The 13936-nt window shown below is 36.5% G+C and overlaps 1 protein-coding gene across 4 annotated transcripts in view; it reads right to left on the reverse strand.

Annotated features, from left to right (window-relative positions):
* The window catches only part of tenm2b (teneurin transmembrane protein 2b), a 191887-nt gene extending 184084 nt beyond the window's left edge, over window positions 1–7803 (reverse strand). For 3 of the 4 annotated variants that reach the window (XM_058759077.1, XM_058759075.1, XM_058759085.1), the window contains exon 1: window positions 7543–7803. In XM_058759077.1, coding sequence (XP_058615060.1) covers window positions 7543–7768 — 226 coding nt within the window. In that variant the 5' untranslated portion in view covers window positions 7769–7803. The remainder of the gene's footprint in view (window positions 1–7542) is intronic. The other variant, XM_058759076.1, reaches the window with a different exon arrangement.
* Between the last annotated feature and the right edge of the window lie 6133 nt (window positions 7804–13936).

Genomic DNA, 13936 nt, shown 5'->3' on the forward strand with positions numbered 1-13936 from the left:
AGACGAGAGAGGACCAGGCCTGGACTTTTATTTGTGTTTTGTGTGCGGCAGTCATCCGTGAGGGGCTGCCGCTTAATTTTGTGTTTGTTTATTTTATTAAAGTCTTAAATGTTTGCCGGTTCCCGCCTCCTTCTTTCCGTTCTACGAACTGTGTTACAGTGTCCAGCTGTGTTTGTTAATTGTCTCGTTTAGTTTGATTATTTAAACCCTGTGTTTCTATGAGTCTAATGTCTGGTATTGTATGTCGATGTCGTGTTCCTGTGTGTCGCTGCCTGTCGTATGTCCCCTGGAGTTTGGAGTTATTAAAGACTGTTTATGTTAAGTTGATCTATGTCTCTGCATTCCTTCGTTTGCCACAGAGCTCAACCGTGACAGAATACCAGACCTATACAAAGTGAGCAGCTATCTACCCTACGCTTTATTTTCCCGTTTTAACTCAGTGTTTTCTTTTGATTTTTGATTTTTTTTTTTTTTTTTTATATATGGATCCCCTCAAGCGCTCCTGTTCGGTCTATCAAGACGGCCGCCCCCTGGAGGAGTATATCCAGGAATTCCTCACCTGCTCTCAACAGGTTTCCCTCGACTGGTGGAATCTTATGGACTGTTTCCGGAGTGGTCTGGATGAGGGGATCGCTAAGCGGATGCCACTGGCTGGGTCCAGGTGGGCTCTGCCACATTACATCAACCTGGATGGAACCTCAGCGGATCCCGTCTCCTCGCCGCCAGCCCAGAAGCATCACCCATTCATTCCATCCATCCTAAGTCAGGCCCACCGGCTGTTCGTCAGTCAAGTTTGCGGGCCGCCGCTCACTCAAGCCCGCCGTCCGTGGGGAAATCCAGGCTGCCGTCCGCGGCACATTCAAGCCTGCCATCCGTGGGGAAATCAAAGCCTGTCTTGTGGGGCCTCCAGAGCATCCACCCTCCTTCCCCTTTGATGTAATATGGCGTGAGGACACGCCTTCTGGAGAGGGGCATCATGTCAGGCTTGTGTTGTGTTTTGTCTTGTGTTTTGCCCCTGGTGTGCCCATATATGGATTTTCCTGTTCCTGTCTTTAGTAGTTCATTTGTGTCCAGCTGTGTTTGTTAATTGTCTCGTTTAGTTTGATTATTTAAACCCTGTGTTTCTATGAGGCTAATGTCTGGTATTGTATGTCAATGTCGTGTTCCTGTGTGTCTCTGCCTGTCGTGTGTCCCCTGGAGTTTTGAGTTTGGAGTTATTAAAGACTGTTTACATTAAGTTGATCTACGTCTCTGCGTTCCTTTGTTTGCCACAGAGCTCAACCGTGACATTAATAATCTTTTATTGCGCAAAAGTATTATAATATGAAAAGGCTCCAATACAGAGCAGTACAAAGCGCTTATGCGCATCCCATGCGCAGAATGATGCGCTTGAAGCAACACGGAGTCACAGGCTAACGCGCAGGGACAGCGCGCCACATGAAGAAGTTCAATATTCAAATATTCGTCTGCATCTCACATTAAACTATGGAACGGCTTCAGCACACTTGAAATATGGTGTGCAAAAACTTTATTGTGCTGTATAAAGCTTTTGTGGGGCTTAACAGAATAATATACGCAGAATATCCACGATTTGACCGATACCCCGATCCAGCAGAAAATGCCAGTATCGGAGCGATACCAATACTGAATATCGGATCGGCACACCCCTAGTCACAATGACTCACCGCACTGACCAACAGAAATCTGTTTGGTTTGAAAGTGACTTCTGTATGAGCTGTGCTTCATACATAGCTACACTATTGGCAATAGATAATGAACCTTTTTTATTTGCGAAATTTCACTGAGCTTTCACTATTGTGACCAGCCCCTAACATACCGGATTGGAGCCAGAATGAATGCTAAAACTGAGCCGAGCTATTCGACATCAGCAAAAAGCATTTTTGCTTTGAAACAACATGAACTGTTGAATCGTTCACAATACATATATGCATTACAAAAAGCAAATAGTATGCATTTTAACTTAATGTACACTTGAAATTCTACTAAAGATTTCATTGCATTGGCCATATTACTGTAAATTATAAGAGAAACAGAGATTGGGAGAGTGAAGAGGGAAACAGAGAAACAGAGAGAGAAAGATGCCATGAGACAGTCAAGGCCATCACAGAATGGAAAGCAGAAAAAAAAATATGCTTATACAGTAAATGAAATCCATTGTATCAACAATTTTTGAAATTATTCATATGCCACAGCACACAAACATACTGCCTCTTGCTACACAAGGTCGACATCTCCATGAATAGAAAAACCAGCAGCCATCAAGATAGGTCTGTTTAGGTGTTTATACACCAGCTAACTCATCTTCACCATTTTACCTTCTCATTCCCAGTGCATTCTCATTCTTATTCCACTACAGTCTCCAGTAAGAGCTCTCCCATCAATATTACATCTCAAGCACTGCCCATTACACACCACTCTGTAGCAAAGGCCTAATGTCCCTCTTCAACATGGAAATGATCTCTAATTGCGATAGAGACTCACCTGGACCCCCACAATACTTCAAAGCTCCTGTAACAGGCAGTGGGTGTAGGAAAATGTTACAACGCCATTAAAATATAATCTGCTTTTCATTGTCAGTTAAAGACCGTGAGCGTTGCTCACGTCCCTCTGTCGACTTTGATGGCCACCGGCTGTATTGTGGATGAAAATCCTATCAAGAGCTTGTTAAACTACCTACTCTTACTCCAAACAAATCGAAACCTGAAAGCGATGCAGTCACATTGGTATTGATCTTGAGTGACAAGTCCATATGACGCAGATCTAAAATTAGCCATCATGTGGGAGAGCAAAATTCAAAAAGGAAAAGTACAGACTCCTTATTTCTTTTAGTATAGAAAGCTTAAGTGCACTTAAGGTCCTGTTTACACCTGGTATTAAAGAAATTGTTCACTGATAATAAAAAATTGCCACTATATACTCCATCTAATGTTTTTCTATCCCTGTGTGCTGTTAGTTTTTTCCATGAAAAAGAAAAAGGGGGTTTAAAGCAGCTTCTTGTGAAGATCCATGGAACTAATCAAGCTAATTTGAAACTAATCAAGCTCATTTGGAGCTAATCAAGAAAAAAGTATCATAAAAGTATTACTATTCCCAGTCTTCTGAAGCCATATGAAAAAACTGTGAAGAAACAGACCAAAAATAACGTTGTTATTCACTCAACATTTTACCTTCACTACTATCAAATCAAATATGGTGCAGGTTTGATGTCATTGTGTTTGATTACGAGACACTCAAAAACCATAGAGATTTGATGTTATTGGAGTTCAACTTGCACCATATACATTGGAGAGCTACAGTGGAGGTGAAGATTACCAGTGAAAAATGACTTTAGGGATGCATAAGTCCTCATTGAATTTGCTTCTTGATGCAACAAGGACAACATGAACCACCTACTCAGATAACAAAATTACTGCACGAAAACAAGGGTTTGAAACAACGGTAAAAAATTATGACCATTTAGTTCACAACAGTAAATCAAAACAACTTTGGCATTAATAATAATAATAATAATAATAAATGCCAAATTATTTATAATAGCTACCATGAAATTCTTAATGACTATTGTTAAAATTGCTATAATAGTTAAAATGATTAGGAATACTAAAATATTGCATATTATATTACAATAATACACTATAATATAAAATTAAATGTTATAATAATTACAGGTTATTATCATCAACTAAAACAATACCATAAAACGGATTACTTAAAATAAAATAAATGTTAAATAATAATAATAATAATAATAAAGTCTATATGGACATATTCAAAAATAAAATAAATAAAAACTAATAAAATGACAAAAGCACAACAAAATTACTAAAACATCAACTTAAATGTAAATGAAAATAAAAAATAATCTGGATTATTAAATATATATATACAACGATGATAATATACAACATTAATATAATATAATATAATATAATATAATATAATATAATATAATATATGACAATAACCTATTCATGCTTGCTATGTATGTTTGTTTTGTTTTTTGTTTTTCAGTGGAATGATTTTTTTTTGCTGAAAAGCAGAAATAAAAGTGTAATTCAAATTCTGCATATCAGTTATCAGAGATAAAAAATAACCTGTATCGTACCAGCCATAAAAAAAAGATAATATCAGTACACGACAGGCTGATCTGATGTATGCGGTCATGAAATCAGAGATGATTCACTTGACGAAATCCGATCAGAAGTGGTCACCAGCCATGCATTTGACACGCGACATGTCAATACCAAGTATAAACTGTAATCCCTCTTGTCTGATCAGTTCTGATTGGATCATCCGAGCTGGATGTTAATCCCAGGTGTAAACAGGGTCATAGAGATGGATATAGTTACTGCTTTCCGCCTGATTCACTCTCCTCTATCATCATTTTTCCCGTATCCCCTTTACCCACATTACCCATACTGTAATCTCAATGTTCTGCTATGTTTGGAGCAGCTCTGCTTAGTAAGAGCTCGAATGGAGGACGATAAGCACATGCTACCAGATGTTGTGCTGGAAAAAAGTGCACTAAAGGGACCATAAGAGGGTTCTGGGCTGCCTAAGAGGCAGAGCACTCCTTTCCACAAATGTCCATAACGAGTGCTCCCATACTTCCGAAGCTCCCTCGCCATATGGCCTTTACTGAGGCAAAGCTGCATGCGGAGCCCTGTTCATTCACTACGGCCATGGACCACCAGCTTGGAGCGTCCTACAACCAAAAACTCCTCCCTCGACCATATGAGCATATCCATGGCGAGTTTGTTCAGATGTAATGTGGAGCAGACTACAGCTGGCAGGTAAAAAAAAAAAATGTGTGGACTAGAAACCTCAGGCTACTGAAAGCTAGAGACTGCTAAATCTTGGTTCTGTGTCTATCATTTTCTCTCTGTAAGTCTGAGTCTGTCTGATCCACTCTGAAGATGAGACAGCAGTGTGCAGCTCGGTCTCAGTGGTTTGGGCTATTTTTACAGCACACGGTGAAGGAGAAAAGTGACGATAAGGTCACCTCTTGCTTCAGGTAGATGAAACTTTGCTATAATGAGATGTGGACACTGCTAGTGGAGCACATCTCATCTCCGACTATTAAAGATTTTCTGTTTCGTTCCGTTTTTGATCTACACCTGAGCCAGCATATATGGAAAACAGAAGCCTGTGAAACACACACACACACACACACACACACACACACACACACACACACACACAATGAATGACAGGCAGCATCCCTCTCCTGGACATTCCCGAATCAAAACCTGACAAAAAAACGCTTCAGGCTGTATTGCGAGTTTGGCTGAGTCTCCACAGAAATACTGTGCTGGTGGAATTCAGACAAAATAACCGTATGGTGATCCTGGATGCAATCCGGACTGAGAACCGAGAGTGGAAAACCCCAAACATAATCATAATAATAAAGTGTATTTCATAATAAGTATAAGTTTGTAAGTAATAAATACACACCCTTTTGGCTGTTTTGCAGTTCACCTCAATCTCACAAGTGTAACCAACTTATTATAACCAATATATATAAGAATATAATATGTATTTATTTATTTATTGATGGAAATAAAAATTCATATACCTTGATATAAATACTGTATACACTACTGTTGAGAAGCTTGGGGTCAATAAGACATTTTTATTGTTTTTAAAAGAAGTCCCTTTTGCTCATGAAGGCTGCATTTATCTAATCAAAAAATAAATTAAAACAGTAATATTGTGAAATTTCTATTTTCATATATCTTAAATCATTACCCCAGTCTTCAGTGTCACATGATCCATCAGAAATCGTACTAATATGCTGATTTGATTTTTTTTTAAACACTTTTTTTTCTAATGCATATTTTCAGAATTCTGTGATGAATGTATATTTATATTAGAAAATAAAAAGAGAATAAGTACAAAGAAAAAAAAAACATGATATATTATTTGTATAGTCAAAGAATAATAGTTTACTAAATAAATATACAAATCCCATTTACTCTTTGGTACATTCAATCCATTGTAACTAATATTTGCCAATCTCTTCATCTTTTTCATTATGGAAATATCATTCATTATAAAAAAATGAGAAGACTTAGGCCTATACTTTAAAAGTACTGAATATAAGATGTAGTCTTTCAGTTAACAAAAGCTCACAAAAACTGTTTGTATGATGCATGTAAGCTGTTGCAACTGCCAGCCATTCTAATATCTAAAAACTCACAGTTTTTCTACTAGATGAAATTTAAAATGTGAGAAATAGCCTGAGCAAATATTGAAAGGATGAAGGTTCCTACTTCAATACTGCATCTCACCTCTATTATCTCTCTATCTGATATTGGCAAACCTGGCTAAAGGTGTGTTTGTAAGGACAGCTTTCAACATAGCACAATGTTTTCAAAGCCTTTCATTTTCACCATCTGTTTTCTGTGCAACAATTGAATAAGGTCAGTTGGTCGAAAAGTAATTATAACCAGTTAACACTTCATAGTAAGATCAATTTGAGCAAACCTCAAAAAAAAAAAACCTGTTGGGTTGGGTTTTCTTGGTCCTTGGGTAAAAACAGTCTCTCAGGATACTTTTTTTTCACTTTTTTTTTTTTTTGTAATTTATCAAAAGAATATTTACTGATCTGATCTGACCCTTAAGTTAATGGCTAAATGGCTAAATACCAGACAGAACACAAAAAAAAAATCCTTGGTTGTGATTAAAATTAATATAGGCTAAACATCAGTTGAAAGTGCTCAATGATATTCATATGGCAATCACTGAAATAACACCTGATATGACCATCTTCACTGTAAAAATTAAATGGCATATGATTTGTTAATGACAATGAAACTGTACACAAATGCTTCTATGAAATTTAAAGACCAGAAAACCATGGCATAATGTATTCTTTCAGTATATAAAACAAATCTTTCATTTATCTTCAATTAGTCATTTGATTTAGATTTAGGTACCACGTGATTTTTTACAGAATCACTGCTCTAATCGGTTTAGCAGGTCAGTGTCACTTGCATGAACAGGAACAGGAACTTTTAACAAATATTTGTCATGAAATGCTGGCACAGTATGTGCACTCAGATCAAAAGTTTCAATAGCTGCAAATTAAAACTTACCACAGAAAAAATCATCTTCTCTGTTTTTATTACAAGGGGATTATGTGGGTTAAAATGGATAATACTCATCTATGATGGCATTTGTATTAAAGCCCAAACTAATGAGAAAACTCTGACCTAAAGACTGCTGTTTCCAACATGCACTTAAGAATTGCACATACATTTGCTCAATTCTTCTATTTGCTTTAAGGTTACAGTATATTAGAAGGGAGCATAGATAAATGTACACATAAAATTTGCCATGTTGACCAACAGAAAGTTGCTTGGTTTCAAAAAAAAAAAAAAAAAAAATGGAAATTGAACTTTCTTGTAAAATGCTAAATTTTGCTGGTATTTCACTAATGTGATTGTACCAAATAGAACAGCTACCATATTTATCATTATGATTTCTTCCACTCATATATTAATTAGGTAAAAATCTCACCTTGTCTGACATACTCTTCTGTCTCTTGGTGCACCAGCTCCGCAACACATCCTCCATAGCGCAGGTGTCCATCCTGCTGGTAAGCCTTCAGCGTTTTGCTGGAACTGTATGATTTCTGTGACACTATATGGCAGTTCTCACTGTCCAGAGAGGATGTGGCATAGTGCAGATCCTTTCCGCGCTGACCCTGTGTCAGAGAGCGCTGCCGTCTGTCCTTCAGATCCATCACTGCAGGAGCTAACGGACAATTATGTCAATTACCTGCAGAGGGAGACACGGGAGACATTAAGGGCTTTGCAATTTCAGTGTACCATATTTTAAAGAGAATGTGTCAAGTTTAAAAATAGTACAACTTTTGTGTTTGATTCACTTCAGTTGTTCTGTGTGAACGCCCCCTTACATGTGTGTCTGAGGGTTTTTTGATGTTGTTGTTTACATAAAATAGTCACTATAATTTCAACAAGTTTCCAATGATATATATCACATCCAAACTGCAAGGTGTTTTTCTATACTTGAAAAAGGTCAAGTGCTTATAATTTCTTATAATCTTTATGTCTTATAGTTGCATTTAGCAGAGCTGGGTGATAATATATGTACATATACAGTGAGGAAAATAAGTATTTGAACACCCTGCTATTTTGCAAGTTCTCCCACTTAGAAATCATGGAGGGGTCTGAAATTGTCATCGTAGGTGCATGTCCACTGTGAGAGACATAATCTAAAAAAAAAAATCCAGAAATCACAATGTATGATTTTTTAACTATTTATTTGTATGATACAGCTGCAAATAAGTATTTGAACACCTGAGAAAATCAATGTTAATATTTGGTACAGTAGCCTTTGTTTGCAATTACAGAGGTCAAACGTTTCCTGTAGTTTTTCACCAGGTTTGCACACACTGCAGGAGGGATTTTGGCCCACTCCTCCACACAGATCTTCTCTAGATCAGTCAGGTTTCTGGCCTGTCGCTGAGAAACACGGAGTTTGAGCTCCTCCAAAGATTCTCTATTGGGTTTAGGTCTGAGACTGGCTAGGCCACGCCAGAACCTTGATATGCTTCTTACAGAGCCACTCCTTGGTTATCCTGGCTGTGTGCTTCGGGTCATTGTCATGTTGGAAGACCCAGCCTCGACCCATCTTCAATGCTCTAACTGAGGGAAGGAGGTTGTTCCCCAAAATCTCACAATACATGGCCCCGGTCATCCTCTCCTTAATACAGTGCAGTCGCCTGTCCCATGTGCAGAAAAACACCCCAAAGATGATGCTACCACCCCATGCTTCACAGTAGGGATGGTGTTCTTGGATGGTACTCATCATTCTTCTTCCTCCAAACACGTTTAGTGGAATTATGACCAAAAGTTCTATTTTGGTCTCATCTGACCACATGACTTTCTCCCATGACTCCTCTGGATCATCCAAATGGTCATTGGCAAACTTAAGTCGGGCCTGGACATGTGCTGGTTTAAGCAGGGGAACCTTCCGTGCCATGCATGATTTCAAACCATGACGCCTTAGTGTATTACCAACAGTAACCTTGGAAACGGTGGTCCCAGCTCTTTTCAGGTCATTGACCAGCTCCTCCTGTAGTTCTGGGCTGATTTCTCACCTTTCTTAGGATCATTGAGACCCCACGAGGTGAGATCTTGCATGGAGCCCCAGTCCGAGGGAGATTGACAGTCATGTTTAGCTTCTTCCATTTTCTAATGATTGCTCCAACAGTGGACCTTTTTTCACCAAGCTGCTTGGCAATTTCCCGTAGCCCTTTCCAGCCTTATGGAGGTGTACAATTTTGTCTCTAGTGTCTTTGGACAGCTCTTTGGTCTTGGCCATGTTAGTAGTTGGATTCTTACTGATTGTATGGGGTGGACAGGTGTCTTTATGCAGCTAACGACCTCAAACAGGTGCATCTAATTTAGGATAATAAATGGAGTGGAGGTGGACATTTTAAAGGCAGACTAACAGGTCTTTGAGGGTCAGAATTCTAGCTGATAGACAGGTGTTCAAATACTTATTTGCAGCTGTATCATACAAATAAATAGTTAAAAAATCATACATTGTGATTTCTGGATTTTTTTTTTTAGATTATGTCTCTCACAGTGGACATGCACCTACGATGACAATTTCAGACCCCTCCATGATTTCTAAGTGGGAGAACTTGCAAAATAGCAGGTTGTTCAGATACTTATTTTCCTCACTGTATGTACAAATATACATTTTGCGTCGATACAAGCAATGGTTGAGATAATAGACGTTGAGATAAGCGATATAGTATAAATCACCCCACTTGAGTATATTTTATATGAATGAAGTTGAATGAAGTTATACCTATATAATACAATACTGTGCAATAATACAGTTTACATTTTTGTGACAATATACAGTATACAGTACAAAATTATGCTGCCGAGAGTTGCTATATAGTATATGATATATATATATATATATATATATTTTTGCAAAAACAGATAACTTGTTTTTTATTGTTATCATGTTTTTCTTGTGTTTTATTGTATTAGCTAGCTGTATTTTTTAGTAATTTTTTAACCTAATCAAAATAAACCAACTGCAGTTTGATTGAGATTATTGATTGACATTGGAATGCACAATGAAAAAACATGATTTTTGAAAATTGTTAAAAACGGAGTTATCTGTTTTTGCAAATGAACTCTTCATATATTGCTTAATGTGAGTATACTATATGCATCCTCTGAATTTAAAGCATTTTGAGAGCAATTTTCCCCAAAGTAGTTACATTTGCAAGATAACAGTTCTTTAACTCACACATTCTAAGTGCATTTTTCTGTTAAAATGGTTGTCACAATGATTGTCTGTTTTGTAAAAGCTTCCACGGGGCGATTTATGAATGCCAACTTGATAAATAGAAAAACATGTCTATTTGTACCTGTTAAAACCAACAGTTGCTTCTCTATTAGCAAATTCCCAAAGCCGCATTCTACCGAATGGCTCCCTATCAGCTGTAGATCAAGCCGATAACCACCCGCGAAAACTCTCTAAGCAGATCAACGATGGATGTCATATTGCAGGAGAAATACATACCCTAAACATCACAACAATGTATCAAGCCTCCTAAACAGAATGTGCTATCTTCAGCTTGAGACAGACGTATCCTCATGATGTCTTATTATCAGGTAGAGACACAGAGTCTCTATCACACCCTCCCACTCTACATCTGTGTCGGTGTGCTGAGTTAGCCAGGCATGGGAGCCACCGGAGGATCCAATCAAAACATTGAGTCTTTGGCAGAAAGCCTGTTGTTTAGGACTTTTACATCATTTAGTCATGAAAAATAGCACTCTAAATGTTACATACAGGGAAACAGGGGCAATGAAAGAGATACTACACCTCTGTCAATTACGGTCTTTTAGGTTATGTTACTCTCCTGCAAAAACTATACAGCCAAGGCCAATAGTTTCACCTCAATCTATAAAATGTAAGCCCAGGGAGACGTTGCTTTTACCGTCAATTTCACCCAGGAGATTAATAAAGTACCGTCCTACGCTCTCATCCACTTACTGTAAATTACCGCGTGGTTTCGCTTACAATAGTAAAGTGGCAGTTGGCAGAGATCTAGTAGAGTTTGAATCAATTACATCCTGAGTATGTAAATGAAGAGGTGAACTCATTTTGTCCATTTTTATTAGAGAAAGTTTTTGTTTGGCAAATACAACCGCCATAAGGAAATATGGGTTAAATCTCATAAAGCATTTAGATCCAATTTAAATCTGTTTCACAAAGTGAAAATCTGTCTTCCTCATTCAGCGAGAGTTTGTATTATGACCTTGTTTTTGAAAGAAGTCTCTTATACACACCGAGACTGATTTATGTGATTAAAAATACAGTACTATTGTGAAATAGTATATATATATATATATATATATATATATTTAAAATAGATATTTTGTATTTGATTATATATTAAAAATGTAATTTTTTCTTCTGATGGCAAAGCTGAATTTTCAGCAGCCTGTCACATGATCCTTCAGAAATCATTCTAATATGTCTAATATTTCTTCTTATTATTAATGTTCATATTAATATTTTTTTTGAAAGCCATAAAACATTTTTTCAGGATTCTTTGATGAATAAAAAGTTCAAAAGTATTTATTTCAAATTGAAACTGCTACATTATAACAATATAAATGTCTTTACTGTCACTTTTGATCACCTGAATGTGTCCTTTCTGAAAAAAAAAAAATAATAATAATAATAACTTACACAAACCTTTTAAGCGTAAACATATATATAGACACATAAAATATCAAAATTTGTGCTGGCACCAGACATTCATTTTGCTACCATAAGCATTAGTCAGTTAACTTCAAGCAGACAATTTTGATCCTAAAAAAAGCAAAATGCCTTTGATAAAAAGGTTGTTTGGTTGAAAACATTAAATCAACAGTGCTAAAACACAAATTGAGAACTTCAAAGAGAATCAATCTGAGAGCAAGGCAGCAGGAAACAGCTCTGTAATTGTTCAGGTTGGACACGGCACTGCGCTGTCAATATGTTCAATGGGGACAGTGTTTACATATAGGGAGGCGCTCTGATTATGTTTATTGATTGCCAGTTGGTATTTACATTAATAAATGTTTCACTGGCAGACGGGACTTGCAGGCAATGCAAATCATTTGTTTTGTGGAACAATAATATGACAAATATACATTACAGTTTCATGCTTTACAAGTTTCATATAAATATATGTTTGATGTCACCCTTGCCATTGATCTGGCCTTTGATAAAGTGTGTTCAAACAGGAAACATGAAAACTAACCAATCAAAAGCATTGATATAATCATGTGCATTGCAGGCATGCTGGTTGTGATGTCAAAAAAAGTAAAGGCTTATGAATATTAATTAGGTTATGCTCTAAAAATTTAATGTGATCTTTTGTGTTTTAGATAAATCAACAGGTTATGTGATCTATTGATTCAGAGATAAGGCTTGTAGTTTAGTATTCACACATTACAGACTCAAAACTGAAATTTAAACAATAACATTATGATTAGAAATGCCCAAAAATCCTTTAAGCAACAATCTCAGTGGAGTTGCTGAGTGAAAACACTGAGTTATTAGTCAACATAAAATTAAATCCTAATTAAACAATGATTTGAGGAAGTGTTCAGTCTTACTGTACAATTTAAGTCCGCAAATGAACTGTGATGTTTAATAATTTTATTCCTATCTGTCACTTTTGTTCCTGGGATATCAGAGAACATTGAATAAATCAGGGTTTTTTGTATTAACTAAAACTTAGGCTATACTAAAAAAAAAAATATATATATATATATATATATATATATATATATATACACACACAGTCATGGCCAAAAGTATTGGCACCCTTGGCAAATATGATCTGTGAAAATGGCTGTGATAATCTGCATTGTTAATCCTTTTAATCTTTTATTTAAAAAATTCACAAAACTCTAACCTTTCATTAGAGAATAAGAATTTTAAATGGGGGGAAATATCATTATTAAATAAATAATACATATTGGCCACAATTAACGGTACCCTTTTATTCAATACTTTTTGAAAACCTCCATTTGCCAGTTTAACAGATCTAAATTTTCTCCTATAATGCCTGATGAGGTTAGAAAACACCTGACAAGAGTTCAGAGACCATTTCTTTAATCTAGAATCACTCCAGACCCTTTAGATTCCCAGCTCCATGTTGGTGCTTCTTCTCTTCAGTTCACTCATTTTCGGCAGGGTTCAGGTCAGAGGACTGGAATGGCCAGCAGAAGCTTGGTTTTGTACTCAGTGACCCATTTTTTTGTGTTGATTTTGAGGTTTGTGTTTGGATTATTGTACGGTTGGAAGATCCAAACATGGCCCATTATAAGATTTCTAACAGAGTCAGTCACTTTTTGATTTTTTATCTGTTGGTATTTGATAGAATCAGTGATGCTGTGAGTCTAAACAAGATGTCCAGGACCTCCAAAAGAAATATAGGCCCACAACATCAAAAATACAGCAGTATATTTCATTGTACACATGGGGTACTTGGTCACACTTTATATTAGGTGGCCTTAACTACTGTGTACTTACATCAAAAATTAAGCACAATGTACTTATTGTGTTCATATCGTATTGTAAAACACTTTTGTTGCTATTGAGGTGGGATAGGGGTAAGGTTAGGGACAGGTTAAGTGGTATGGGTAGGTTTAAGGGTGGGTTAAGGTGTAAGGATGGGTCAACAGTGTAATTATAAATGTAATTACAGAAATTAATTACAGATTTAATTACATAAAGGTATTATTAACAATATAAGTACAATGTAAGAACATGTAACACAATGAGTGCATTGTACCAAATGATTAATTTAAATGTAAGTACATAGTTAAATTTTTGTGATTTAAAAAAAAATAAA

The sequence above is a fragment of the Onychostoma macrolepis genome, chromosome 21 (genome assembly GCF_012432095.1).
Source record: "Onychostoma macrolepis isolate SWU-2019 chromosome 21, ASM1243209v1, whole genome shotgun sequence".
NCBI lineage: Eukaryota > Metazoa > Chordata > Actinopteri > Cypriniformes > Cyprinidae > Onychostoma > Onychostoma macrolepis.